This window comes from Ursus americanus, chromosome 18 (assembly GCF_024610735.1).
Source record: "Ursus americanus isolate L20-20 chromosome 18, mUrsAme1.1.p, whole genome shotgun sequence".
In the NCBI taxonomy this organism is placed as follows: domain Eukaryota; kingdom Metazoa; phylum Chordata; class Mammalia; order Carnivora; family Ursidae; genus Ursus; species Ursus americanus.
In genome coordinates, this window is record NC_142144.1 from 4,998,244 (window position 1) to 5,025,543 (window position 27,300).

At 52.3% G+C, this 27,300-nt stretch overlaps 1 protein-coding gene across 10 annotated transcripts in view; it reads right to left on the reverse strand.

Moving 5' to 3' along the window:
• PRRC2B (proline rich coiled-coil 2B) overlaps nucleotides 1–27,300 on the reverse strand; it is an 87,781-nt gene that overhangs the window by 19,759 nt on the left and 40,722 nt on the right. For 7 of the 10 annotated variants that reach the window (XM_045771275.2, XM_045771273.2, XM_045771271.2 and 4 more), the window contains 10 exons: nucleotides 26,972–27,093; nucleotides 26,369–26,511; nucleotides 21,623–21,713; nucleotides 18,511–18,703; nucleotides 14,515–14,830; nucleotides 12,660–12,847; nucleotides 10,099–10,294; nucleotides 4,774–4,990; nucleotides 2,005–4,068; nucleotides 491–687 (listed from right to left, as the gene is read on the reverse strand). In XM_045771275.2, the coding sequence (XP_045627231.2) occupies nucleotides 491–687; nucleotides 2,005–4,068; nucleotides 4,774–4,990; nucleotides 10,099–10,294; nucleotides 12,660–12,847; nucleotides 14,515–14,830; nucleotides 18,511–18,703; nucleotides 21,623–21,713; nucleotides 26,369–26,511; nucleotides 26,972–27,093 (3,727 nt within the window). The remainder of the gene's footprint in view (nucleotides 1–490; nucleotides 688–2,004; nucleotides 4,069–4,773; nucleotides 4,991–10,098; nucleotides 10,295–12,659; nucleotides 12,848–14,514; nucleotides 14,831–18,510; nucleotides 18,704–21,622; nucleotides 21,714–26,368; nucleotides 26,512–26,971; nucleotides 27,094–27,300) is intronic. The other 3 variants (XM_045771272.2, XM_087869244.1, XM_045771277.2) reach the window with 3 other exon arrangements.

A 27,300-nucleotide genomic window follows, 5' to 3' on the forward strand; every position in this document is an offset into this window, starting at 1 on the left:
ACGGCTCAGCTCAGAAGGCTGGGCAGTACCTGGCTTGAGGCCTCCAAGGAGCAGAGCGGGTTCCCAGGGTCTGCAGAAATCCTGCTGGGATCTCTACACCCTCCCCATGACCCCTCAGCACATGGTTACCCCAAACCAGAGACCTGCGGAGCACTACAGTTAAGAAGACAGTCTCTGGAGACAGAAACACCGAAGTCCCAGCTCTGCCCCTGACCAGCGCATGACCTAGACAAACCACTCAACCTCTCTGGGCCGCAGGTCCCCCCCTTTAAAACTGGGACACCGTGGGGCGGCTCTGGGGGCGGCAAGGCTTTAAGCAACGTGAGGGTAGGAATCCTATCTGTTCCGCTCACCCATACAGCCCTGGAATTTAGCCCACCACCTGCCCGGAGGCCACGACACTCAGAGAAGGGGCAAACCCAGCAGCCCCACGGAGGCTGCCGTGGCCCTCAGTAGCCTGGGCTCTCCTTCCCCCTGAAGACAGACTCACTTCCATAGTTCAGGTCAAACTGTTTCAGGGTCTCTCCCTGTTCACCCGCCCTCTGAGCAGCCAGCTTGGCCTCCTTCTCTGCCTTCTCACAGGGGGCTTCGGGGACATCAGAAGTGGCGTGGGCTGCCCGCTCCAACGTGTAGTGGCTGCTCCCACCGCTGCAACCAAGACCTCCAGGCAAGGCCTCCTCTGGGGACCTGTAAAGGAAGGAGGACCTGGTTAGCTCCGACGCAGCTGAAGGCTGGAGGAGGAGAGAAAAGGAAAACCTACATGTGCGCACGGCACGCACATGGACACACGCCCTGACCTACAGTGTCCCCTTCGTTCGGTCAAAGCTGCTCTCTGCCAGAGGTGCATGAGGCCATGTGCACCCCCCCACCCCCGCCTGCCACACCACTGCAGTTCTGCCCGCTCACGGGGAACACCGCTCTTCCCCCGCCCCTTCCAGGGCTCAGCGCCTCTGTTCCTTCCCACTATGTGCCAAACTCAGCGGGCCTGCGCAAAGGAGACAATGAAGGGGATGCTCCAAGCAGAGCCACAGGACTTTCTGCTCCTGGCAAAGGACACTGGCCAGCAAGGAGCCAGGCCCGGCCCTAGCACAAGGCTCTTGGCAGAAATCGGAAGCACAGCCAAGTCTCAGCATCTGGGGCCAGGACAGCGAGGCTGGCCGGACACCTGGAAGGGATCAGCATTCCCTGAGGGCTCCTCTGGGGCTCTGAATAAATTCCACCCCAGGTTTCTGGCTCTGGATTCTAAGGAGGTTGGGAGGCAGGAAGCAGACTTCCTTGGCCTGAGGTGTGGCCCGTGTGTGACCAGGAAATCAGGCTGCACAAGCGACCCCCTGCACGTGTCTCCCCTTTCCCTGACTCTGGGTAGCCTGCGGGCAATGAGCCGCCCCAGAGCACTGACCGGCCACCTAAAGCCTCTAGGGTCCAATGAGAGATGCTCACAGGGCCTCGGGCGGCTCATTCCCTGCTCCTACTGCCTGGCTCTTTCGACAAGGCGGCGGTTAATCCCCAAAGTGGAGCCGTGTCTCCTGTGAAGAGGCGGACTCGGGAAGACCTGTCCCCCCAGGGGCCAGGAGGCCGGAGGCCTCCGCGGGACGCCGGGTGACAGCAGCCCTGGGGCAGAGGAATCTGGGGGACTGGCACCGTGCACAGGCAGTGTCCCCTCAGTGGGGCGGCAAGAGCGCTTACAGAGGCTGAATGCGCGGGCCAGGTGCCGGGGCAGCCGTCACACGAAGACTGCTGGGGGGGGACTCTAAGTTCTGGTTTTCATGCCACGACAACAACGACAATAACACGCCACAAGAGCAGCAGACAAGCAGTGCAAGAGCAAGTGATGGAGACGCTCAAACACAATGGCTGCGGCGGGCAGGCGCCCCGGGGCCAACAGAGGGACAGTCGGGGCTCCTGACACACTCCGGGACACGCATGCATGGACTGCTGCTTAAAAAACGGGCTTAGTAACAGAACAGCAACAGAAAAGAGCCTGGGGTTGGGTTCGTGTTTTACCTTTTGGCTTTCAAAGGCGTCCCATTCTGTTGGCTCTCATAACGGGGAGAAGTGTCACCACCACCTGGCCTAATGGACTTCTCCCCAAACCCCCCCGGCTCCAGCTTTCGGCTCTGCCTGTCGGCCAGGGGCCTCTGGCTGGAGAAGCTCCTCTTGGCCAGCTCCTTCTTCTCGCCCACAGCAGCCCCGGGGAGGCTGCCGTCCGCCTGGGGGTCGGGCTCGGCCCCGGGGCCCTCGCGCCGCTCCCGCCTCTCGCTGAAGTCACTGCTCTCGGAGGCCGTCTCCCACTCCTCATTGGCATGATCGGACGAGTTCTGGTACGAGAGCTCGGGGGACCCGCTCTTGTCCCCGGGGCAGAGCTTGGGCCGGCCCGGCCACGGCCCTGCCAGCAGGTGGGGCTCCTCCTCGGGCCCCCACAGGCCCAGGGATTCTCGCTCCTGCCGGAGGCGGCGGAATCGCGGCGGCTTGTCCTGGCGCGGGGGACGCCTTCTCCGGAAGGGCCGGTTCTCTGTGCCTTCCGCGTCGGCAGCATGGTCATCGGGGAAGAAGGGCCTCTTGTCCTCCAGGCGGCCGTCCTCGAAAGCCCTGGCACCAAACGAGTCAGAATGTCTGTAGGTATCAGGGACACAGTCTCTCTCTGCAGGTCGCCGGGGCCCGCACGCGTCCACAGAGCTGTACTCCTGCCAGGAGGCACCCGGGCTCTTGCTCTGCCAGTGGGCAGCCTCTTTGGACACGAAGGTTCTCCGCCCATAGCCACAGCTACTCAGTCGGGGAGGGAGCGCCCGGCCAAAGGCGCGAGGGCCTCGGCTCTTGGCCTCCAGGCTGCTGGGGTCCTCAGAGCACACCTTGTTGGAGCGCCAGGAGTCCCTGAAGTCACCCTTCCTCAGGGCGCTGCCCTCCCGCTCCAGGAGTGAGCCTTCACTCCCATTCTCCGAGCCTCGCTGCCGCCGCCGCTTGGGAAGCTCTTCGTACTCGGAGCCCTCGCTGTGGGTCTCACTGGCGATGCGCCGCCGCGGCTTAGCCCTGGGGAAGTCTTCGGGCTGGCCGAAGTCCCGCAGGCCCCGGCCGCGGCCGCTCCTCTGGCTGCCGCTGTAGATGCCCCGCGCCCCGAGCACCCCCCCACCGCAGAGGCTGGGGCCGCCGCCTGCAGGCCGCCCGCGGAAGGTGAACTCTCGGAAGCCGCGGCCGCGGCCCCGGGCCTGCCCTCGGCCCCCAAAGGCTTGCTCCTCATCAATAAAGATCCAGTTGTTCCTCTTTGTCGGGGGAGTGTCGCTGGACTCCCGGCAGGGTCTGCTCTCCCAGGCCCTGTCGGGCTTCTCGTCCTCTTCGCACCTGCTGGCCTCGCGGCCCAAACTCATGCGGGCAGAGCCCTGGTCCTCCAAGGGGGAGGGGGACGAATTGGCCAGCGCGGGGTCGTTCTCTTCATCCTCGCCCTTGTCTGCCGTGCGAACCGGCCCCTTCTCCTTGGCCACACGGGTACTCTCCTCCCCCAGTTCCTGCTTCAGCTTCTCAAGTTCCTTCTCCTTGTCCTCTACCTTGAGGGCTTTCAGGACGGGCTTCTTGATGGGCCCCGACCTCCGCGTCCTGCTGGTCTGCTCCGGGTGCTGGCTGCCGGGGCCCCGGTGCTCGGGCGTCCACTCGGGCTCCAGGGATGGCTGTTTGTTGGGGCTCCCTTCCTTCTCCCAGGAGGTGACGTTAAAGGATGGCTCCTCCCGGGGTGCCCCCTTCTCGATGCCGTTGGCTGTGTCAGTGGCCTCTGGTGGGTGGCTAACGTCCCAATTGCTATATTCTGGCTTTTTCTCGGCTGGGGCAAAGTCAGGTTCCAGTGGGGAACACCTGAGGTCTGGGGTGGGACCCCCAGGAGCACCTGCTTCCTGAACATTTTCTTGGGGTGGAAACAAAAGCTCCTGGCCTATTCTTTGAGAAGAGACACAGCTGTCAAAGTCTGCTTGGGCCTTCTTGTCAAAAGCACTCAAGAACTCCTCCCCTCTCTCCTCAAGGAGATCGCGCTGGGCGCCTACGCCCCCTGACCTTCCGGGTGAGGCAGAGTAAGAGCTTTCATTCCTGAAAAGGAACCAGAAAAATCAGTCAATGTGATTGGAGCCTGGTTCCTGGTTTCCATGCTGAACACAGAGCTTAGTTAAAAAAAAAAAAAATTTTTTTTTTTTTAAAAAAGAAAACGAAAAAGAAAAAAAAAAAAAACACCAAAAACATAAGCACCAACATTTGCTCTATCTTTAAACACGTCTCAGAGCTGCTGGGCCATGGATTGCCGGGCGGCCCCCCGGAGTCCAGACTGAAGAGTGTGCTGGCTGCTGGTGGGCTCAGCGTGCCACCTGGAGGCAGAGCAGCTGGGGATCCTCTGGTTCAGACGACAAGCTGGAGCCTGGGAGTCCACGGAGAGTCTGGGGCACTGGGCCAGCAGGGCCCGCTTGCTTCACTTTCACAGGAAGGAGCCATGACCCGGGCACTCGACCCCACCAGGCCCCACCCCGCGCCCTGACCCAAGTTTCTACAGATCTGCCTCTGACCCAGGACCTCTCCTTGGCTGCTGCCAGTCTCCCCGACAGGTGATCGCCTCTCATACAAAAAGCCTTCAAGCAAACCTCATCACACTCTCCATCCCCGGGGGGCACTGCCAGTCCCTGCAAAGCGCCCCTTCTCCGGGCAGTGCCTCTGGGGACAGTGCTTCACCCCAGAGCCCCTTGCTAGCGGGACACGGAGATTCTGCCTTCAACGGCAGGCCAATAGGGCCAAGTTTCATCTCACCTGACGTGCATGTCCATGGCCAAAGTGTCATTCGATTTCGGCTGGGGAAGCGAGTAGCCCTTGCTCTGCAACGCCATGTAACCCTCTGGGCTCCACACAGGGGCTGGATCGAGGGTGGCCACCTTCCTTTCTTGCAGCGGGGGCACACAGTTCTGGTCCTCAGAGCGACAGCCAGCCCCACTGAGGGAATCTTGGGGCATCATGGGCTTCATCAATCCTGAAGAAGGCAAAGGCAAAGAACTAATCTGTAACGGCTCGTTCAGGGGCAACCAGAGGCCCAAAGGAGACAACAGTCACCCTATCACGTGGACAGAGCACCCCACCTGCCCACCATCACTCCACACTCTCTGACCACAGAACCTCTGAAAGCACACGAGCATGCAACATGAGGTGTCCGAAAGACCTGTCCTTAGGGCCCGTGAAGTACAACCTGAGCTCCCAGGTTCAGAACCCCTTGTTGAAAAGTGCACCAAACTGGCAAATGGCAACAGGAAATAGCTAACTGGAGAGGTCCTCCCATCAGCAGAAGGCTAGAGGGGCCAAGCCGTCAGCCACGAGGGTCTATGCGCAAGCAGAGACACCCGAGGTCTCCTACACACACAAGGAAGACAGGCTGCATGCCAGAGCTCACGGGGACCGAGAGCCGGCATCCGCCTGCTTCAAAAACCCGCCCAAGACAACTAGGGAAGCGACTTCGGTTTCATTTGTTTTTGTTGTTTTGGTTTTTTTTAAGATTTTATTTTTAAGTCATCGCTACACCCCACATGGGGCTCAAACCCACAACCCCAGGATTAAGAGTCAGATGCTCCGCCGAACGTGCCAGCCAAGCACCCCAGTTCCTTCTACTTCTAGCCCCAAGACTGACTGCAACACTCCACATTTTTGCACAGTGAATGGGGGCAGGAGCACACACAGATGACAACAAACTGTTAACTGGCCTGAGGTGATTAAGAGACAGAGGACAGGGGCGCCTGGGTGGCTCATTCAGTTAAGCGTCTGACTCTTGTTTCAACTCAGGTCATCATCTCAGGGGTGTGGGACTGAGCCCAGAGGCAGGCTCCACGTTCAGCGGGGAGTCTGCATGAAGATTCTCTCTCTCCCTCTGCCTCAAATAAGTCTTAAAAAGAGAGAGAGAGAGAGAGACAGACAGAGGACACCTCATCCCACCAGACAGAAGCTGGCAGGGAAAGCGACCCCCCCCCCCGCCTCTCTGTCCGTGTTGATGATCAAGTGGGGGAGGGGAGGGAGGGGGGCAGTGCAGAAATTAAGGTCTTGTCGGGCCTAAGCCCACGGAGAGAAAAAGATCTGATTTTTCCAATACTCTCTTCACAAAGCATATTAGCAGCCACACACTTTACTGTGCCCATCTTTTCCTGAGATAATCCGGCCCGAAAATGGTTCGACATGAAGCCAGTGGGTTTAAAGCTTTTCTGCAGCTGCGGAGTGCCCTGTTCAAATGCCACTGATACAGGACCCCAGCATAAAGTTAGTGAGAGTCCGGTGGTGGAGACCCTCTCTGGGGCTCTAAAATCCCATACCGCTCATTAAGTACTGACGATGAGGCATGTGCTTGGACATGGACACGGACACTGTACATCGGCTTGCTTCTCGCAATACGGCAGCTCTTATTACCTGAAAAACCCCGCTACCACGAACACTGCCACAAAAACGCTGCACAGAATGTATCAAACATTCCCCCGCCGAGGTTCCCAAGAAAACGGGAAACACCTGTCAGTCCCAGAACTACGGGCTTGGTCTTTAACACCCGACAGCACAGGCGATGGGGCTTTTCTGCACAAGGCAGAGAGCTGTAGCTGGGACGCTGCACAAGACAGAGGCCCTCAATTAAAGGCAGATTTTAAAATATATGCTCCTTAGTACAGGGACACAACGAAGTCTGTGTCCTGGCCTGGGCCAGTAAGGAAAACCAGTTCTCTTCTAGGAATGTATAGCCATGCCGGCTTTCATGCAGTTTGGGGGGAGGAGTGTTCAGATTTATAGCCCCAGAGTGGTACAGAAATGTCCCAAGTTAGAATAACAGGTGGTTCTAGGCTGGCAGGAGAAAACCACCCTGGAGGGACAGACTCTCCACTCAAGCCATGCTGGATTTCCACAATAAATAAAGCTCTGTTGAAGGTGAACTCACAATTCAAAATTACCAGCCTGTGTGGGAAGCAGCCCACCATGAGCCCACAGCAGGCCACAGGGTTACGTGCCTCCCTGAGAACTTCAGATAACAGAATAAACACCAGAAATTATGCTTTAAATTAGTACAAGCATAAAAAATTAAGAACTTTAAAAAAAATGTATGATGCACACACAAAAACAGATTTGATTTGCTTTTGGCTCAGGTCACGATCTCAGTGTCCCGGGACCGGGCCCTGTGTCAGGCTCCGTGCTCAGCGGGGAGTCAGCTTAAGGACCTTATCTCCCCCCCGCCCCCCCCCCCCGCCCTTCCCCCGGTCACACACACACACTCTCTGAAATAAACAAGTAAATCTTTAAAAAAATTAAAATTTGAGAAAAAAATTCTAGTAATAAAGAGAAAGAAGAGATCTCAAAAGCAGCAAGAGTGAACCGGGGCCCAGCAGAATGGCTCCCACAAAGAAGGGTGGCAAGAAGAAGGGGTGTTTTGCCATCAACAAGGTAGTGACCAGAGAATACACCATCAACAGTCACAAGCACATCCACAGGGGCGCCTGGGTGGCATAGCGGTTAATCGTCTGCCTTCGGCTCAGGGCGTGATCCCGGTGTTATGGGATCGAGCCCCATATCAGGCTCCTCTGCTGTGAGCCTGCTTCTTCCTCTCCCACTCCCCCTGCTTGTGTTCCCTCTCTCGCTGGCTGTCTCTATCTCTGTCGAATAAATAAATAAAATCTTAAAAAAAAAAAAAAACAAGCACATCCACAACATGGGTTTTAAGAAGCGTGCCCCTCGGGCACTCAAAGACATCTGGAAATTTGCCATGAAGGCAACGGGAACTCCGGATGTGCACATTAACACCAGGCTCAACAACGTTGTCTGGGCCAAAAGAACAGGGAACGTTCCATCCCACACCCGTGTGCGGCTGTCCAGAAAACATTAACTAGGATAAAGATTCACCGAACAGGCTCCAGATGCTGGTTACCTATGTCACCGCTTTAAAAGATCTACAGACAGTTTATGTGGACGAGAACCAACTGCTAAGGATCAAACAAAAGCATAAAACCGCAGGACTCCAGGGTGAGCCTGCCTTCAGCTCAGGTCATGGTCCCAGGGTCCTGGGACCGGGCCCCACGGCAGGCTCCCTGCTTGGGCAGTCTGCTTCTCCCTCTCCCACTCCCCTGCTTATGCTCTGACAAATAAATATAATCTTAAAAAAAAGTATGAAACTGCGATTAAAAAACAAAAGCAAAAGCAGCAGCCAGAGAGAAAACAGAGCAGGTCACGCAGACACGAGTCACTCTCGGCAGCAACGGCGGCCCGAAGAAAATGAAATACTACCTTCGAGGTCCTGAAAGAAAGAACTGCCAACCTAGAATTCTACACCCCGCTAGAGAAAGGGTGTCATAAAGACTTTTTCAGGCAAAGAAAACCTACTGCCAAAAAATCTCCTGAAGAACCTGAGAGAACGTACTTCAGGGAGCAGCATGTTGCACCCAGCTGGGAGGACGACGCAAGAAAGAGAAGGCGGCAAAGCGGCGAGGGTACGGACAGGCAAACCGGAAGCAGCACAGACTGCAGGAAACAACAAAAACGATGACGACGAAGTTGTGGGCCTGAGAACAAGGAGCTACAGTTCTAGGGAGCAACGGGAAGACAGACCGATGAGGTCATCAGAGCTCAGGTCAGGGGTAAGGACGCGGACTGGCCGTGGCAAGTCAGAGGTGGGTGTTAGAGTGTGAGGTAACCTCTAACACGGCAGAAAGAGAACGCAGAGTACAGCAACCAAAAGAACAGGAAAACTTGCTCCAAAAAAAAGGAAGAAAAAGAAAAGCATACAAAAGCGAGATAAACAGAAGCATACAATTCTGCAGAGAGTAGGAAATCCGAATCTTATACTCCCCAAGATCTAAAGGGAGGCACTTTGGCAATTAAAGTCATAGATTTTCAGAGTGGGGAAAACCATACACATCTTGAACGTATAAACTCCCCCGAAAAAGGGCTCAGAGAGGCTGACAGTAAAAAGATGGAAAAAAGACACCAAGTAACCACTCATCAAAAGAAAACTGGAATGATGACATTTACATGAGACAGCGTGGCCATCAGAGGGAGGGGGCACAATCAGGGGTAACAGGTGCGACGTGACACCGAGGAGAACAAGTGCATCACTCCACGCCTGTCTGCTTGCAGACAGAGACAGCACAACCTGACAAGACTCAGGGATCCGACAGACCTCCGGTCAGGGCGGGAGACCTTCCCACAACTCTCGGTGAGTGATCGGGGGTAAGAGCTTGTGGTGGGATAGGTACGTGTGCACAGCAGTCAGCAAGTTCCAGGTAATGGGCCGCGTCCAATTGGACGATGATGTTCTTTTCAAGCAAACACAGAATGTTAAAACAAAAAAGATCTCAACAAATGCCAAGCAACCTAGATCGGGAGCTGGCTGGTGCACAAAAGCCCTTGAGGGAAACCTGACCTGCCACCTGTTTTTAAAAATAAGGTTTTATTGGAAAGCGACCAGGCTCGTTCAATTACTATTATCTTTGAACATTTTTGTTCTAAAACAGCAAAATGGAGTAGGTGTTCAGAGCCTAAGATACTGACTGTCTCGCATTTATACGAAGGTTTCCTGACCCCTGTTCTCTATCATCCAGACAATATCACCTGACCACAAAGTAACCACATTAGCTATGTTATATTTACCACAATTAGTTAAAAAGAACAGAAAATTTCCAAAGGAATTAATGAGGAAAACAACAGAAATTAATGAAATAAAAGCCCAATAAAACGAAGGAATTAAGAAATCCAACGCTGCTTTAGAAATGGCATTACACAAACCTTGGGAAGGACAAACCCAGGACAAAAAGGAAGAGAGAAGGCACGAGAAACATTACGAACAGAAAGAGATACATTTCAATGGAAAAAAAAAAGACAGAGGGACACAGCGCCACAGCAGGAACACCAGAACTCATTAAAACCATGTGCAACGCATGAGCCGATTCCGTGCGCTGGTACTATTACGTACTCTCACCTTGCAAACAACAAAACGTTACAACTCAGACTGGTCCTGTGAGTTACAGGACAGGCCGGACTGGAGTCCAGGTGGGTCTACCTCCCGAAGGAACACTCTTACCCCCACACCGTCCTAGACTCTACCGGCGTGGCCCACTGGAGCATGCTTACCCGAGGGGTGGAGGGCGGAGGGGTAGAAATCCACCGGGGCGCGAGTGGGTGGGATTCTCGGGTCCATGTAGGAAGGCATCATCATCCACCTGGGGTCGAAGCCCAGCATCTGGGGGTGGTGGGGGTAGAAGGTGCGCTGTGGGTGGGAAGGCGGAGGGTACACGGGCTGCCAGTGCTGCATTTTATACAGCTGCTCCTGACCGGGGAGAGAGAGCAGGTTAGACGGGTGCCCCGGGGCAGAGCCCGAGCCTGCATGTGTACTCACTTGCAAACACACACGTGCACACACAACACAAACGCACGCTCACGTACCCCCCACATACACACGCTCACGTGCACACACAACACAAACGCACGCTCACGTACCCTCCACACACACGTTCACGTGCACACACAACACAAACGCACGCTCACATACCCCCCATACACACACGCTCACGTGCACACACAACACAAACGCACGCTCACGTATCCCCCACACACACACTCACGTGCACACACAACACAAACGCATGCTCACATACCCCCCACATACACACACGCTCACGTGCACACACAACACAAACGCACGCTCACATACCCCCCCCCATACATGCACAGTCACGCCAAGCCCGGGCTTGAGGAGTCCCTGATGGTTGCCCATAGCTCTCCATGGAACAGCTCGAATCCCACCAGGCCCCATGTGAGCTGCCCTCCCTGCCGCTAGCTTCAGCGCACACACACGAATGCCTGCCTCGTGGGGCCCTGGTTGCACACTGGGCCCTCCATCTAGAAGGCTCCTGCTCCCTCCATCCTGGCTCACCCCTGCTCTTCCTTCAGGTTTCCGCTTAAAACGCCCTTCCTCTGGGCAGCCCACCGCAAGTCCGCGGGCAGATCAGGCCGCTGTCCTCTGCTCCGCAACACCGGGACTTCTCCCCTCGGCAGCACTAACAGTAGGTTATTATTTAGTATTGCTGGTCTCCCCTCACAAAACCGTAAGAGACTACACGCCAAGTTCACCGCAGTCTCCCTGCCTCCTACCACCAGGCACGGCACATAGAAAAGTCATCGCACAAATGGGTATCAGCAAAACATTCAAATCAAGGTCCTAGACCCCGTGAGGGTTCACTTCCAGCCCTGCCCCATGGCATCGCTGACCCCTGCAGCTGCCCTCACAAGCACCCCCAGGATCGGCATTCCGGCAGGAGTCAGGCGCAGAGTGGGTCAAGGAGAGCTGACCAGCTGCGCCCTCCCCGTCAGCAAACAGGAAGGCCCGGGCCGGGTGCACCGGGCAGCTCTGTGGCCACTCGCTAGCACTCCATAAACACAGCTCTGGGCCGCGGGCCTCCACCCAGAGCTCCTCCTCCGTCTGGCCCCCAGGCCTCCAGGGAACCTGACCAGACAGCCTGTCTGCCAGGCTCCTTCGGCTAACCTGGTGCTGTCAGACTCCGTTCTATTCTTAAGGAAGGACTCACCCGTCCCCGCCCCCCAGAAGAGTAACTCTTTCGGCTGTGTCTGGCTGGAGTTACCCCAGAGACCTTACTGATCGCTAATTCTCCACCGAGCCCGTGAGTCGCCGCACGATGCCGGCTGACGCTGCGACACCACCAAAGGACAAGTAAGGTCACTTCCTGTTTATAGCTCAGGACCGGGTGAGCCTCTGAGATACCTCGGGGGGGCCCAGGGAAAGGAGGAGCCGAGGTGAAGGCTTCACAGGCCGCTAAAAGAGAGTCCGGAAAAGGCTGAAGACCCTGAACTGTCTCCTAAGGCACACGTGTTCCGATCCACGCTCGGTGAGCGTTAACAATGACTGACGGCACATCTAGCCGCCGGGCAACGCGATGGCCACCTGTCGTCCGCTTCCCACCAAACGCTCTGCTCGTCCGTAAGAACCTGTTCCTCCACGCATCCCTCCTCGAAGACACACAGCCACCAAACAGTGCGCCCAAGGGGCCACCAGAGATTGGCGTGACGACAACCATCTCCCCCGTCATCCTCTCCAGGGCAAACAAGGTCCCTTGTGAGGTTTACGAACGGCTAACGCGGACGAGCCAGTCCGCGGGAGCCCTCGCAGCCTTACCGCCATGCGAGGCCGCACTCAGACCTCCGGGCCCGTCCGAGGCCGCGCTCTACTGCGGGAGCTGCACCGTGAGGCTCGCCGTCCGTTCAACACCCTCACACCTACATCCTGAACCCGAAGCTAGCACGCTGCTCTGGCAGCTTGCCAAGCCCTGCCGGGCCTCCTCCGTCCCCGGGAGGGTCCCCGCATGGACAGTGCCAGTCTAGGGAGAGGCCACAGTGTACCGCTCTGAATGAAAACACCAGTCTTCAAACTGCACTGAGTGCACACAGCACCAACACCTCCTTACCCACACCAGACAGCACGGCCAATACGCTACCAACGGTTTTATTCTTTCACGGGAGAAATCACTCGGAAAAATGAAAGATGGCCAGGGCTGATCTTCTAAGGCTCTAAGTTTTCAGGTGCCGCTCCTGACATCCCTGCCGGTGACGGGGATACAGGAGGGCAGATTTCCATCGAAGGGGGAGGGGACACCCACCGAGCAGTCCGATCTGTTTACCTGCTGCTGCTGCTGCTGGCGCTGGAATCTGGGAGGAAGTGACTTCTGGTACTTGCTGAACTCCTGTGCAGGGGACCCAGCCTCCCTGGCCCCCTCCTCGCTGCCGCTCTGGGCCACAGCTGGAGGAGCCGTGGGGGCTTCTTCCGAAAACGTGTTGGGGGCTCCCTGGGCAGGGAACTCAGGAGAGCCTAGAGGACGAATAACCAGAAAAATGGCTGCAGTGAACTCACAAAAGCTGGGTCGCCCAAACGTTTACAGCAAAGGCTCGTTCTTGACGGCACGGACATTCCGCTGCCGGCCTCCTCACGGCCCCGAGCCCGGCACTGCCCTGCATGCATGAGCTCACAGACTCCCGGTGATGCCATCCCTTCGGAGGTGAGAAAGCTAAGGGTCGAGAGGTCAGGTGAACTGCCGGAGATCACACAGTCTGTGGTGAGGCTGGGATTTGGTTCCAGGTGAGAGAGGTTTTACCGAAAAGGACTCCAGTAAACCGGAGAGCAGCCACCAGCTCGGCAACAGCCCACACCCATCATCGGAGCAGCAGGAGTCAGCGCAGCCAAAGCCCCGCGCCTCTCCTCGCCCGCTTCCTCATCGGTAAATGGAGGAGGGCAGTTCCCTGCTCTCTTGCCCCCATCCCAGCTTCCCATTGCTTTTTTTTTTTTCCCTTTGGTCCCCAGCTTCACTGAAGTGTAATTAACATCTCCATTCTTAATTCCACTCCAGGGGACAATCCAACCCCGACGTGAAGCCTGAGGGACCCGGTGGTACATCCCAGCGGGCGCCGCAGAGGCACCGGACAGGTGCACACGCAGCACCCAGGCCTGCCCTGAGGACCCGTCTCAACCGACCACGCTCACACCAGAGCACCCACTTCCTGGACTTTGCATCTCAGCGAGTACTGAGGCTGGGCACAGGCCGCACCCACACGTCCGGTCAAGAAAACAGAACCTTTGTCGGTTTCCCAGAGTTCCCTGGCCAGAAGGGGCTGAGGCCCAGCAGGTCAGGAGTAAGACCCGCTTGAGCATCTCTCAGGGACTGAACCTAACACCAGGCCCTTCTCTCCTAAAGAGGTGTCTTTAGTTCATTTAAGAGTATCACGAAGATGGGCGCCTGCATGGCTCCGTCAGTGAAGCGTCTGCCTTCAGCTCAGGTCGAGATCTCAGCAGGGTCCTGGGATCGATCCTGCATTGGGCTCCCTGCTCAGCAGGGAGACTGCTTCTCCCTCTTTCTCTCCCTGTTTCTGCTCACGGTCTCTATCTCAGATAAATAAATAAAATCTTAAAAAAAAAAAAAAAAAGAGGATCTCACAAAGAACAGAGCTGGCTGTGCTCTTTCAAACTGCTACAAGAGCCTCTCTCCACCACGCAACGCTGTTCAACGTCTCGTACGTAGCCACGTGATCCGTTCCTTGCAGAATTAATGCCAGGAAGAATGCACTCTGACAAGCAGATGGGTTTCTCTCAGTGTCACAAAAGTACGTTCTTTGTGATTTTCTGAAATGAACTGTAAGGACCCTGTGCTCGTACTGAAGTCCTCCTGGTTGAGCAGTGGCAGGAACGAGAACAGGGACGAGGACAAGGACACAGCTGGTAACGCGCACACTTCCCGCCTTCCGTACTCTCTCTCCCGTGGCTGTACTACTTCCATCCCACGTCACAGATGAGGGAACAAGCGCCGGGGAAGCGCAGTGCGGAGCCGCGACAGGCAGTGGACCCAGGCCAGAACTCAAGGACCACCGCTTCCCCGCATGCCCTCGCTGTGCACCGCGGGGTGCGCCAGGAGCCAGGGAGACGCAAACAGAGCACCGCCAACGGCCCAGGGTGTCGGGTTCATGGCACCAGGGCCCAGCATTTACCTTTGCGCACAGCAGGGCCATTCTCCTGCGGGGGCGGCTTCTCGGTGCCTGGAGATCGGGGCACTTCCTTCTCTGCCTGTTTCTGGGCCTCGCCCGCCCTCTGAGCCTGCTTGCACTTCTGGTCCAGCTGCTTGAGCTTGGCGGCACAGGCAGCCAGCCTCTCTTCCCGGGCTCGGCGCTCCTCCTCCTCCCGGCGCTTGCGGGCTCGCTCCACCGCCTCGGACATCTCTGACTGCACGAACTTCTGCCGTGGGGGTGGCTTGTCCTCTTTGTCCTCAATAGACTGTTGCCGGAACATGCTGCCCAGCGAGGCCTTCTGCCCAGAGAACAAAGTCAGATGAAACAACGGGCCCCAGGCCCGGGAGACGGTCCACCCCACCATGCGATCCATTCTCCTTCCCAAGACCCCTGAGCACTTTTAAGAGGCAGCAGTCACGTACTGGGTGGACCTGGGTTTCAATCCTGCTTGGCCCTTTACTAACGTGCAGTGAGGTCTGGGCAAGTGCCGCCATTCTCTACCTCAGCTCCCCCCGGGTAAGCTGGGGACAAAGGAGGCCCTGGGGACAGTGGACGTGCAACAAAGGACACACAAAGTGCTCTGCACCGTGACCGACACGGGAAACAGAGCCTAGACGCGGTCACACGGCTAACGCGCGCACAGGATGGGCCTCACGGCTAATGGACAGGAGCAGACAGCCACGCATCCGTCATCTGAGTTACAAAACTGCCCTCTCTCCCATGAAAATACAGAAAGCTCCAGGTGTAAAGGGGCACAAGAAATTAAAATTCAGTCAGACATGTGGTTTCAAAGTGACTTTTCATATAAAAACATCTCTTTGGGCCACTTCATCCACTTCTGAGCCTCTCCCAGGTTGCCAGTTACTGGGCAACCAGTGGGACGCCCTCTCGGCCCTGGGAAGGTTTCGCCCTGGTGTGCCGGGAGTGGAGCTGCAGGCAGGGTACATCGCAGCACAGAGGACGGGCAGGTGTAACAGGCCAGTCACCGCAACTGCAGTAAGAACGACCACCAAAGGCCAGAGCTTCCCGTGCCGGGTGCTAGTGACGGATGCACACAGGGGTCATCGGTCCTCAAACATAAACAAACAAGACCTGCGCCTCTTCTCGTGTGCTCATGAGCCCTGCACGAAAGCGCCACGTGACACATTTACTACAGTCAAGGACTCTCTCCTGAAAGTTAACTTCTCGTGATCCAGAGACAATAATGACAATCAGAGAAGATGAGGAACTTCGAACTTGGAAGCATAAAAGCACTTTCAGATGATGGGACTGGGGCCGAGGTGGGCACTTCCCTTTCACGTTGCCCGGGACCAGGCCTGCTCTGGGACGCTGTGCACGGTGGCACCCCGGGCCTACACCATTTACCTACCCCTCCCCACCCCGGGCTCCCAAAAATGAAAGAGCAGAATCAAAGGGCATATGTGTAACTGCAGCAAGACGTCTGGAGTGCCCTTCTGAAGTGCCATTTCCCAGACCCCGTGCTCTGCAAAGTGTTTGAACTTTTCAGAAATCTGAATGCATAAATCATAGAGTCTTTTTCTTTGTTGACTCCGTTAACTCACATCGTTGTTTACGAGCAGATCGAAGTGAGTACTGAGCAACCCCGATACAGGAATGAAATCTGGATTAACTGCAGGGCAATTTCCAAGAACAGCTCTGTGTCAATTTTGTTTCACTTCTGTGTGCCCTATACCTAGCACAGTGCCTGGCACACGGTAGGTGCTCAACACAAAAGACTGAAGATAAAGGCATTTTCACCCCATATGATGTGGAACCAGAGTCCCTTAAATGGCAAAGTGCATTAAAGATGGCAATTCTGTTACTGCTGTCGTTTTGCCAAATGTATTTGAATAACTCTGCGCCCCTGAACAATCAGTTCCAAAGTCATGAAGTGTGGCCCAGCGAGGCAGGCATCCGGTGCCAGGCAGTCATGGCGGCCAAGGGAGGTGGTCAGAGCCCAGGCAGGGAGGGGAGGGTGTCCACATGGAGATGTGGCTGGTGTGGGAGTTAGAGCCCAAACAAGCTGGGTGAGGAGGCAATGCATAAGGAGAGGTGGCCCAGCAGGGAGATTCGGGGCAAGTGGGGCGGGGGGCTGACAGCTGAGTGGGAAAGGGGGGCGTCTGTGCAAGGGAGAGAGGGTGGGGGAGAAATGGGAGACCGGTCACACCTAGGGGGACTGATGAAGTAAGCGTGACTACTAGGGACAATGGGAACAGACGCTCACTGCTGGAGAGAGGAGTTACAGATACACGGTGGGAGAACCAAGCTGGACTGTGTGCAACCAGAGATATCACTGTGAAGTCACGGTTCTCCACACAGAGAAAGAAATAATACCGACTCGCACGTGTATCACCCGCATCTGTACATACGTACACAGCTTTCCTCACCCTGTCCACCGAGAAGGCCCAGGAGCAGTGACGCCCCAAGAGGAGTGAGCATTCCCGATACCCACACATTGGTTTCTAAGAATCATAAGGGCTGATTCCAGGCAAGGCAAGGTAAGGACAAAATGACCTTGGGAAAAAAGAAGAAAGGAGAAGGAGAAGGAGAAGAGAAGAAGAAGAGAAGAAGAAAGAAAAGAAAAGGAAAGGAAAGGAAAGGAAAGAGAAGAGAAGAAAATAGAAAAGAAAAGAAAAGAAAAGAAAAGAAAAGAAAAGAAAAGAAAAGAAAAGAAAAGAAAAGAAAAGAAAAGAAAAAGCTTGTCCTATCAGAAAGCAAGGAAACCGCTCAGTAATGGATGGGACACATTAGGGACAGACGCCAGCCTGAAGAGGCTCCCGACAGCCAAATCAAACACACTCGCAGCTTCAAAACAACGAGAGGAACAGATTATAGCCCATTTAATATAAACAAGTAAACGCGAAGTTTAACGGGAAACTGGACAGTCATAGTTTCAAAGTATCTCCCCACAAATTTCTCATCAATTACAAATGCGGAAGAGAGAACCTCCACAGTGTGAAATTCGGTGGACATTAAAACCTTAGTCAAGAGATCGGAGGGAAGGCTGTCAGAGCGCGGACAGAATGGAATCATGTCACGTGGTGGGATGCGAGGAGTCGGTGTCATTTCTGAGACATTCGAGCCAAAAACGGAAACCGTGGACCTAACCGTGAGGAAACACTGGACAAACCCAACTTGAGGTAAATTCCACAAAATCTGGAATGGCTTGGATGGCTTGCAATCTCCACGAGTGTCGAAGTCACGAGAGTAAGGAAGGCTGAGGGGCTACTGTGGATGGAGGGCAGCCTGTGCTTCTGAAGGGGATTCTTCTGTACTAAGGACACTGATGGAACAAACGGCACAAGCTGGCTGGGGTCTGAGGATGGGACGGCAGTGATTATCAACACTAACGTCCTGGTTTTGACTATGGTTACCTACGAGGCTGAAAATAAATACCAAAGTGCTCTGCGGTGACAGGGCCTGACCAGCCTGGCCACTTACTCCATAAATGGTTCAGAAAAAAATATTCTTTGCATTGTGCTTCTAACTTTTCTGTAAGTCTGTGACTGTTGCAACATTTTAAAAGAATTTTTTTTTTTTTTTAATGAAAAATCAAGAGAGAAAAATGTCCACCTAGGGGCGCCTGGGTGGCTCAGTCATTGGGCGTCTGCCTTCGGCTCAGGGCGTGATCCCAGGTTCCTGGGATCGAGCCCCACATCGGGCTCCTCCGCTGGGAGCCTGCTTCTTCCTCTCCCACTCCCCTGCTTGTGTTCCCTCTCTCACTGGCTGTCTCTTTCTGTCAAATAAATAAATAAAATCTTAAAAAAAAAAAAAAGAAATGTCCACCTAGGACTTTTCAGAACCCAGCCACGGAGCTCAGTGAAGCACAAAGGCATAGGACAGACAACCGGACGAGCTGTTGTGCTGCTGTCTTGGAACTCTGGAACTCTGGTGAGATGAATTTGAACAGAGCAGGTGTGTGCGTGCATGTCCCCCAAGCTAATCACAGGCACAGAACCCCTCCAGTGACCACGGTACCTGGTAGTCAGGGCCGGACGCCCAGCTGTGAAGCTTCCTGGAAGGTGGCTGAGGTTCTGGCACTTTCCGGACGACACGGGTCACACCCACCGCTTCGCCCCAGTCCTTTCCTTCCTCTTGGGGACGCTTGGCATCAGCACTGTCCGCGGAGCTCATTGACAACTGCCGCTGCCGTCTGGGGTCCCAACTGCTCCTGGGACAGACCGCAGTGAGCGTGAGTTTTCCCAGTCAGCCCAAGTGCGGTTTGGTCTTACCCGTCAGAGGGCCTCAGGAATCCCCAAGCCAGCTGTCCATACACCAATGTCCTTCCCTGGAACAGACCTAGCCCGCCGTGGGTGAGAGGACATGCCTGGAACACCAAAATCCAGCACGAACATTTACCAAGGCACTCTAACACACGAAACTCCAGGTGGGGCGCTTCACATCCATTACTTCGTTTACGGGGAAAAAAGTCCTTACTCCCCCATTTTAAAGGGTTGGTAACAGAGTCTCAGAGAGGTTGGGGAGCTGTCCCCCCAAGGAGAGCAAACAGATTTAATCTAGGATCCCAGATGGAGGTCCTCTTCCTTAGACTATGGCTCCTTCCCTGTGCTTTGCATAAAGGACGTGCTCAATTTTCAAACAGCAAAAGACAGCTCACTGAATGATGCCATAACACAGACAGCAAGAGGAGGAAGCCAACAGATGCAGCACGGAGAAGGAGAAGAGGGGTTCCAAATGGAGGCTGGAAGGGAATGGAGATCTGTACAGTGCTCACCTTTACATGCTGCAGGGGAAACAAAGGCACGAGGGTAAAATGAGTGTGCATTTACCAAGCACCGCTTTTGTGCAAAGGAAGCGCCCAGCACACATCAAGGAGTTCAGAGAAAAGCAGGGCTCAGGTGTGGCTAGTACGTGTCTGCGTGTGTCCACGCAACAGGTGCAGGGAAGGCGGAGGGAAGACGAGGCCAGTAAGGTGCCTTAGATCACGGCAGGGCAGCAACTACTACTGACTCCTGACACCACTTTGAGAGGCGCCAAGACCACACAAGGCTCCTGATCGACCAGGAAAGACGACTAAGGCACAGTGTGGAAGAAGGACACGAGCTGGCTAACCTCTGAATGGTCCAGAAAAGAAAGGATGTGGTCCCGGTGGCCCAGAGACAATGAACAGGAAGGGATGGGGTCCAGGGAAATATCAGGAACCCATCATGGATGGCGAAACAAAGAAGATTTAAGGAAGACCTGGGAGCATGCAGGAGACTCACAACCAACTCAGAGAACACCGAGAGAAGGGCAGGTTCGGGGGGGTGGCTTGGGGACTCTCAATTCGAGATGTCCTTGGTCACAGCCAGCAGCGAAGCTGGGTCCAAACCCTTGCTTAACTCTCTCAATTGAATATTCCATTCACGTCCACTGAAAGAGACGAGGAACACAGTGTCCCACTGCTCTCTAAGTCTGTAAAATCGTACATCTTTGCCTCTGATTTAAATTCTTGCTCACAATTCCTTCTGAGTTTAGTGTTCCAAGAACTGACCCAAGATATTTCCCAAGTGCATTCAAAGCTTCAGTTAAAATCAAACAGCATTAAAATAAATTAGAGAAGCCTCAATTAGTTAACTGTTTGTGTATCAGAGAAAAAGTAGCAGAAGGTCACTACCTACTCCCTCTAGAAGGACTTTAAAGTAAATAACATGGAAAAACAAAGAAAAAGACTTGCAGACTCAACTATGTAAACATTCAGTTATTGACAATAAAATTGACAAAAGGAAAAACATCAAAGCATTAATATCTAAATGATATAAAACATTAATCACATTTTAAAGGCGACATAGAAAGTCTATTAAATGAATATACAAAGGAAATAGGCAATCCCACACAAAGGAAAGCATTCATATTTGTTGGTATTCAAGAAAAATAAAAATAAATATAAAAGCAAATTAAAGCAGCCATAGGTACTATTTAAAAAGTACTAGCCAGGGGCGCCTGGGTGGCTCAGTCAGTGAAGCGTCTGCCTTCAGCTTAGGTCAGGACCCCAGGGTCCTGGGATCGAGCCCTACATCCGGCTCTCTGCTCAGCGGGAAGCCTGCTTCTCCTTCTCCCTCTGCCCCTCCCCTGCTTGTGCGTGCGTGCTCTCTCTCTCTCTCTCTCTCTCTCTCAAATAAACCAATAAAATCTTAAAAAAAGAAAAAAAAAAAAAAGTACTAGCCAGGGGAGCCTGGCTGGCTCAGTCTGTAGAGCATGCAACTCTTGATCTCACGGTCATGAGTTCGAGCCCCATGTTAGGGATGGAGTTTACTTTAAAAATAAAAGTTACTATCCAATCAATGGTATTAAGACAGAACTAGAGGAACCAAACTACAATGAGGTATTTTTCAAAGGGCATTATAGGTCAAATAAGTCCAATGAAATGATCCGTAAAGACAGAAAAGAACGAAGTGGTCAAGCAAGTTCAGGAAATCTGGCATACCCCATTCAGAGCTTCTTCCACCTCGCCAAAGCCCCCGGACGTGCTTCAGCACGCATATCCGAGGCTCGGGGCAACCGTGGAGTAAAGGAGTAAGTTGAACCCCGGTGGTTTCCCAAACTTGCCTGGCCAGAGAACCCCTTCTTTCTTTCTTTTTTTTTTTTTTAAAGATTTTATTTATGTGACAGAGAGACAGCCAGCGAGAGAGGGAACACAGCAGGGGAATGGGAGAGGAAGAAGCAGGCTCCCAGCAGAGGAGCCTGATGTGGGACTCGATCCCAGAACGCCGGGATCACACCCTGAGCCGAAGGCAGACGCTTAACGACTGCGCTACCCAGGCGCCCCCAGAGAACTCCTTCTGGGCACCATATCCACAAGCGATTTGTGCAGCAAGCGGTGCACACACACACTCGGGGTAACACTGGCACAGCAGTTAAGACCACTAGGACTCAGCCAGCCAGCCAGCCGTGCTGGGATGCACACCCTGGCTCCCGCCCCACACAGCCGTCCCATCCGCAGAAGGGAAACCATATCTGCCCGTGACCGGGAAATGCACTTGGCACGGGGACCAGCTCACGGCCGCAGCGATCAGCAGGGACGCGTGTGCATCCGTTGTGGTCAAGCCCCAAGGAGCGGCGCTAGGAGCAGTGATGGGGGAATCCTTACCACTTCGGCCTGCCATCCTTCCCAACTTCTTCCTCCTCTTCATCATCACTGAACTTCAGTTTCTCGGAGTAGTCCACTTCCTCATGAAGGCCTACAACAGGAGGAGGGCCAGGGAGACCAAGAGAAGCCAAGTCTCAGCAGTGCTAAGAACGCCACGCTGGGGCTTTCCTCCAGTCAGGGCTCATACTGGCGCAACGGAGGACAAGGGCAACCCGGCCAAGCGCCACCACGACAAATACCGCAGATAAAGTGAGGGACAGCTCCGGCTTCGGGTGATGGCAAGGCAGCCCGGTCAGATTAACCTTTCCAGATAACAGTTCTTGAATCGGGACAAAATATTTCACAAACATATTAGAAGGTATGGAAGAGTGAACAAAAAAGCAGGCAAAACTAGACGGGAGTCCAACCTGGCAACACAGAGGCTTGGCCAGGGGGATCTGTGAGCTGCTGCTGGGCCCCAGGGCACTCCCCGGCCCGAGGGGCTCAGGGGGCAGTAAGTGCCCACCAACTGACAAGTGGGCATACAAAACGTGGGAGATCCAAACAGGGAAATAGTATTTTGGCCATAAAAATGAATACGGACACACATCTCAACAAGATGAATCTTGAAAACATGCTCAGTGAGAGAAGCCAGACAGCAAAGGCCACACACTATACGGTGTGCTTCCATTTATATGAAATGTCCAGAATAGGCAAAACCACAGAGACAGAAAGTAAATCAGTGGTTGCCAGAGGCTTTGTGCGGGGGTGGGGGTAACCGGGAGTGGCTTCTAATGGTACAGTGTGCTGGTTTTGTGGGTGATGGAAATGTTCTGGAACCGGACAGTGGAAAGGGCTGCACAAGCGTGTGAATGTACTAAACCCACTGAACTGTGGACTTCGGAAGGACAGATTTAATGGTATGTGAAATTTGTTATGTGAACTATAGCTTTTAAAAAAGGACACGAAAAGTCCAATACAATTACAAAGCAGATGTGATGAAAAAGCAAGTGTTAACTATATGCTGTCCAGATCCTGAGTTTCAATACAAACACGAACGGTTGAGAGGAAAGAGATTAAAGAAAAAAAGACACGCTGTGAAAACAGTTAACATCAGAGCAATGATCTAACATAGGACAGAAGAGACCCCCCCAAGACAAGAAGCATTTCTAGTGATAAAGGACATCTGAAAACAATACAAAGGCTCAAGAGATTAGTCATAAACATTACAAACGTGCATATGCCTGATAACAGCTTCGGAACCACTGTAGCAGAAACCTGACAGAATTAAAGGGAGAAATAAATAAACCCGCACTCACAGTGGAGAATTTCACATCTCATTCGGTAACTGAGAGAATCAGACAAAAATATAAGTATGTAACAGCCAAAGGACACTATCAACCACTTCGACAGTGACTAAACTGGTATTTATACACGCTCAACAACTGTATACACATTCTTTTCAAATGCACTTGAAATTGTCACCAAGACAGATGATATCCTGGTCATAAAGTACGTCTCAGTACGCTGAAAAGAACTGAAATCATACAGTGTCTGCTCTCAGACTATAATGAAATTAAATCAGAAATCCTGAAAGCCCTAATAATTAAAATGAACAGATAAATAAAATAGAAAACAATCCAACAATGGAGAAAATTAAAGCCCAAAACTGCCTCTTAAGAGAGAAAGATAAATAAAAAAGAATAACTCCTTGGCAGAAGTGAGTAAGAAAAAGAGGAAAAATACAAATTACCCAATTACTGGGAATGAAAGAGGGACTGTCACAGCAGAGCCTAAGGAATCAAAAGGAAAAGGAATGAGATCAACAACTTTACACCAATAAATTCAACTCAACAGAAATGAACTAATCCCTTGAAAAACACAACTTATTAAGTACTGACAAAAACAACAAAGGAAATCTGAGTAGCCCTGTAATTAATCAAAGAAACTAAATTTATTATCAAATATGTCACCACAAAGAAAACTCCAGGGTCAAATCATTTCACTGGTGAATTTTATCAACCGTTTATGAGAGAAATAATATCGAACTTACAGAAACTCTTTCCAAAAGTAAAGAAGGAACATTTTCCCACTCCTCTTAGGAGTCCAGCATAACCCAGGATCAAAACCCAACAAAGACATTAAAAGAAAAGAAAATCAGAGAACAGTATCTGCCACGGATACAGACACCAAGAACCTTAATAAAGCATCAGCGCACTGAATCTAGGCATACAAAAAGGTAGAGCTTATTCTGGGAATGCAAGGTTGGCTTAGCACTAAAAATAAATAAATAAATAAATAAATAAATATCAACCAATTAATGCAGTCCTCCAAATCACCAAAATAAAGGAGAAAAATCTTATGATCACAGACAAAGAAAAAGTTATTTAACAAAATTCAATACCAATTCATGATTTAAAAAACAAAACACTCAGCAAACTAGAAATAGAAGGAAATCCCTCCATCTGATACAGAACACCCAAAACCCTATAGCTGACATCTGATTTAACGGTGAAACACTAAACACTTTCTCCCCAAGATAAGGAACAAAGAGCTTGAACAAAGCACTGTACTGGAAGTACCACACTGCATTTAGACAAGAAAAAGAAATAAAGGGCATATTATCTGAAAAGAAGATACAAAAGTCTCCCTCTTTATAGGCAACGTGATGGTTTATGTAGAAAATTCTAAGAAATCAACAAAAACCAGCAAAACTAATCAGTGAAATTCAGCAAAGTGCCTGGTACAGGTCCATACACAAAAATCAACTGTTTATACAACACAAAATATGAAAATGAAATTACATTAAAAAAAAATCAATGCCATTTACAGCAGCACCAAAAAATATAAACCACTTCGGAATAAACTTAACAAAAGATATTCAAGACCTCCACACTGAAAACGGTGAAACACAGCTGAGAAAAATCAGATTCACCAAGTTCCCAGGGGGAAGATTCAAAACTAAAGTATCATTTTATCCAGAAATACATCCAACACAGTTCTAACCAAAATGCCTGCGGGCTTTTTGTAAATACTGACAGGCCGATTCTAAGTTCATATGGGAATGGAAAGACCTTATAGTAGAAAAATCTTGAAAAAATAGTCGATCTTGAAAAGGAACAAGGCTGGAAAACTTACGCGACCTGCATTTAAGACTCACCATGAAGCGACAGTGTGGTGTTGCCCTGAGGATGAATAAATACATCAAGGGAACAAACAGCGTCCAGAAACAGACCCACACTTACCTGGTCAATTCATTTTTGGCAAAGGTGCCAAAGCAAAATTCAATAGGGAGAGGGAAGTCCTAACAAATGGTGCAGAACCACTAGAGATCCTTACGGATTAAAATGGGCCAACTCCTAGCTTACGCACAAAAATTCATTCAACACAGACCACGGACCCAAAAACAAGAGTTGAAACTGTAGAAAATAAGGGAGTATCTTTGCTGTCAGGGGGAGACAAAGATTTTTAGACAGGACGCAAAAGAAATAACTATAAAAAACACAATGAATACATTCAGCTTCATCAAAATAAAAAAAAACTTCAGCTCATCAAAACCCAGTGCTAAAAAAATGAACAGACAAGAGGGGCCCAGGTGGCTGTCGGTTAAGTGTCCAACTCTTGGTTTCGGCTCAGGTCATGCTCTCACGCGTCCTGGGATCGAGCCCCATGTCGGGCTCTGCCCTCAGCGTGGAGTCTGCTTGAGATTCTCAGATTAATCTCTCTTGCCCTCTGCCCTTTCCCCGACTCTATGCTCATGCTCTCTCTCCCTCTCACCCTCTCTCGGATGAATAAATAAATCTTGAAAAAAAAAAAAAAACGACAAAGAAGGCAAACAATGGGAAAAAATATTTGTAAAACATTAAGTTGCAAAGGACTTGCATCCATGACTTGTACCCTACCACTCAGAAAGAAAAAATAAATAAAATACACCAGTAGCCAAATAACACATGAAAACTTGTTCATCATCATTAGTCATCAGCAAAATGCAAATGAAAAGCACAATGAGACACCACTACACACCCACTAGAATGGCTAAAATTAAAAAGACTAATCACGTGGAAGTGTTGTGAGGGCGCCGAGAAACCCAGTTCTCAAACCCTGCTGCCAGGAACGCAACCTGGCACGGCCACCACGGAGAAAGGTGTAGGTGGGTCTCACAGGCCCAACCGCACATCTTCCCTTTGACCTGACGATTCCATTCCTGGGTATTTACCGAAGACAAATGAAAATATGATTCATAACGGAACCTCCCTCAGAAGAGGGGAGGCCCTGGGCGGCACCGAGGGAGGAAGGCTGGCTGGCTGGCTGGCGGGGGAAAGTTCTGGAAAGTCCTCTCAATGGGAGGTGTGCTACACACATGTATCCCTCTGTCAAAACTGCACAGTGAAATGAGCACCTTCAGTGTAATTAAAATTTACTTGAAAGCAAACAAAAAGAATTTTAAGAAAAACAATCGGGCTGGCGGACAGGGCGTGGTACTTGTTGAAGCTAGGTGACGGGAAGCTGGGGGTTCGCTGCCCCATTTACAGTTTTAACTTTTCCATTCTAAAAAGTCGTTTTAGAACGTTAACAAAACCTCCCCTGCATCTAAGAGCAAGAGGAAGAGCCCCAGAAGCCACGGCTCGGTGAGGCAGCCACGGCTGGCGAGCACCCAGGAGGGCCCTGCAGCTGCCGCCCGCCCCACAGCCCCGCTCCGGCCCGCGGGGACACCACCTACTTCGCAGCCCGGCAAGCGACTCTGGCCCTGAAAGCCCCACAACCCACCTGCCCAGCCGTCGTCAGCGTCGGCGTCCAGGTCATCCAGGCCCTTCAGGTTTTCAGCGTTGATGATAGTGGGCCGCGGCGCCCGGCCCACCAGCTGCCTCAGCGGGCGGATGGGGCGAGTCGTTCCCAGCCTGCTTTCTTTTCTGACGAGGGCGAGAAGAGCAAAGATCTGGCCTCACGTCAAGTATACAGATGGAAGCAAAACCCAATACTTCTCCCCAAAATAAGTCCTACATTGCAAAGGTTCATGGCTGCATTTAATATTTAAATCATCTCCTTTTAAAAGAAACCTATAACGAACAAACGTATCCCAGAGAGAAGTTCTGCCTCGTTCTGCAGTTTTCTATACTCAGCACAACGCCCAGGTCAGCACCCCAAAAACGTGCCAAAGCTTCAACTCTGTCAGAAACGTACAATCCTAACCCAACCCCGTCCAGCTCCAGATCCCAGCCGCCCCACACATCCTGCAGCTCGGAGTGGCTTTTCCGGTCCGCCGTGGTGTCCAGAAGACAAAGCACCTCCGTATGGCGGCCCACGCTCTTGTCCAACGCGCCCAAGCAGAGGGCCCGCGCTACATATGTGACTATAATACAGGAGCCTTACCCATCTTGGTCATTCATCTGGAACTGTCTAAAAGGAACACGGGGTTCAAGACGGAGCTGGGGAAGGGGAAAAGATCCTCGTTCCACTGTACCCTGGTTCTCTGATGACTGCGGTGAACACATCTGAAACATAACATCAACGAATAGGATTTTCTGGTAATGGCTCACGTGCTAAGTTCTGCTTGCGTCAGAATTTGTTTTGGAAAATGGAAACTGGGAAGAAGAGACACGCAAGTCTTGGAACTGCCCAGTTAATCCTACCCCCGTCTCCCCTAACTCTTTCCTGCTGTCAGGAAGTACACCTGGGGACTTGGGGTGTCGTAGGCAATG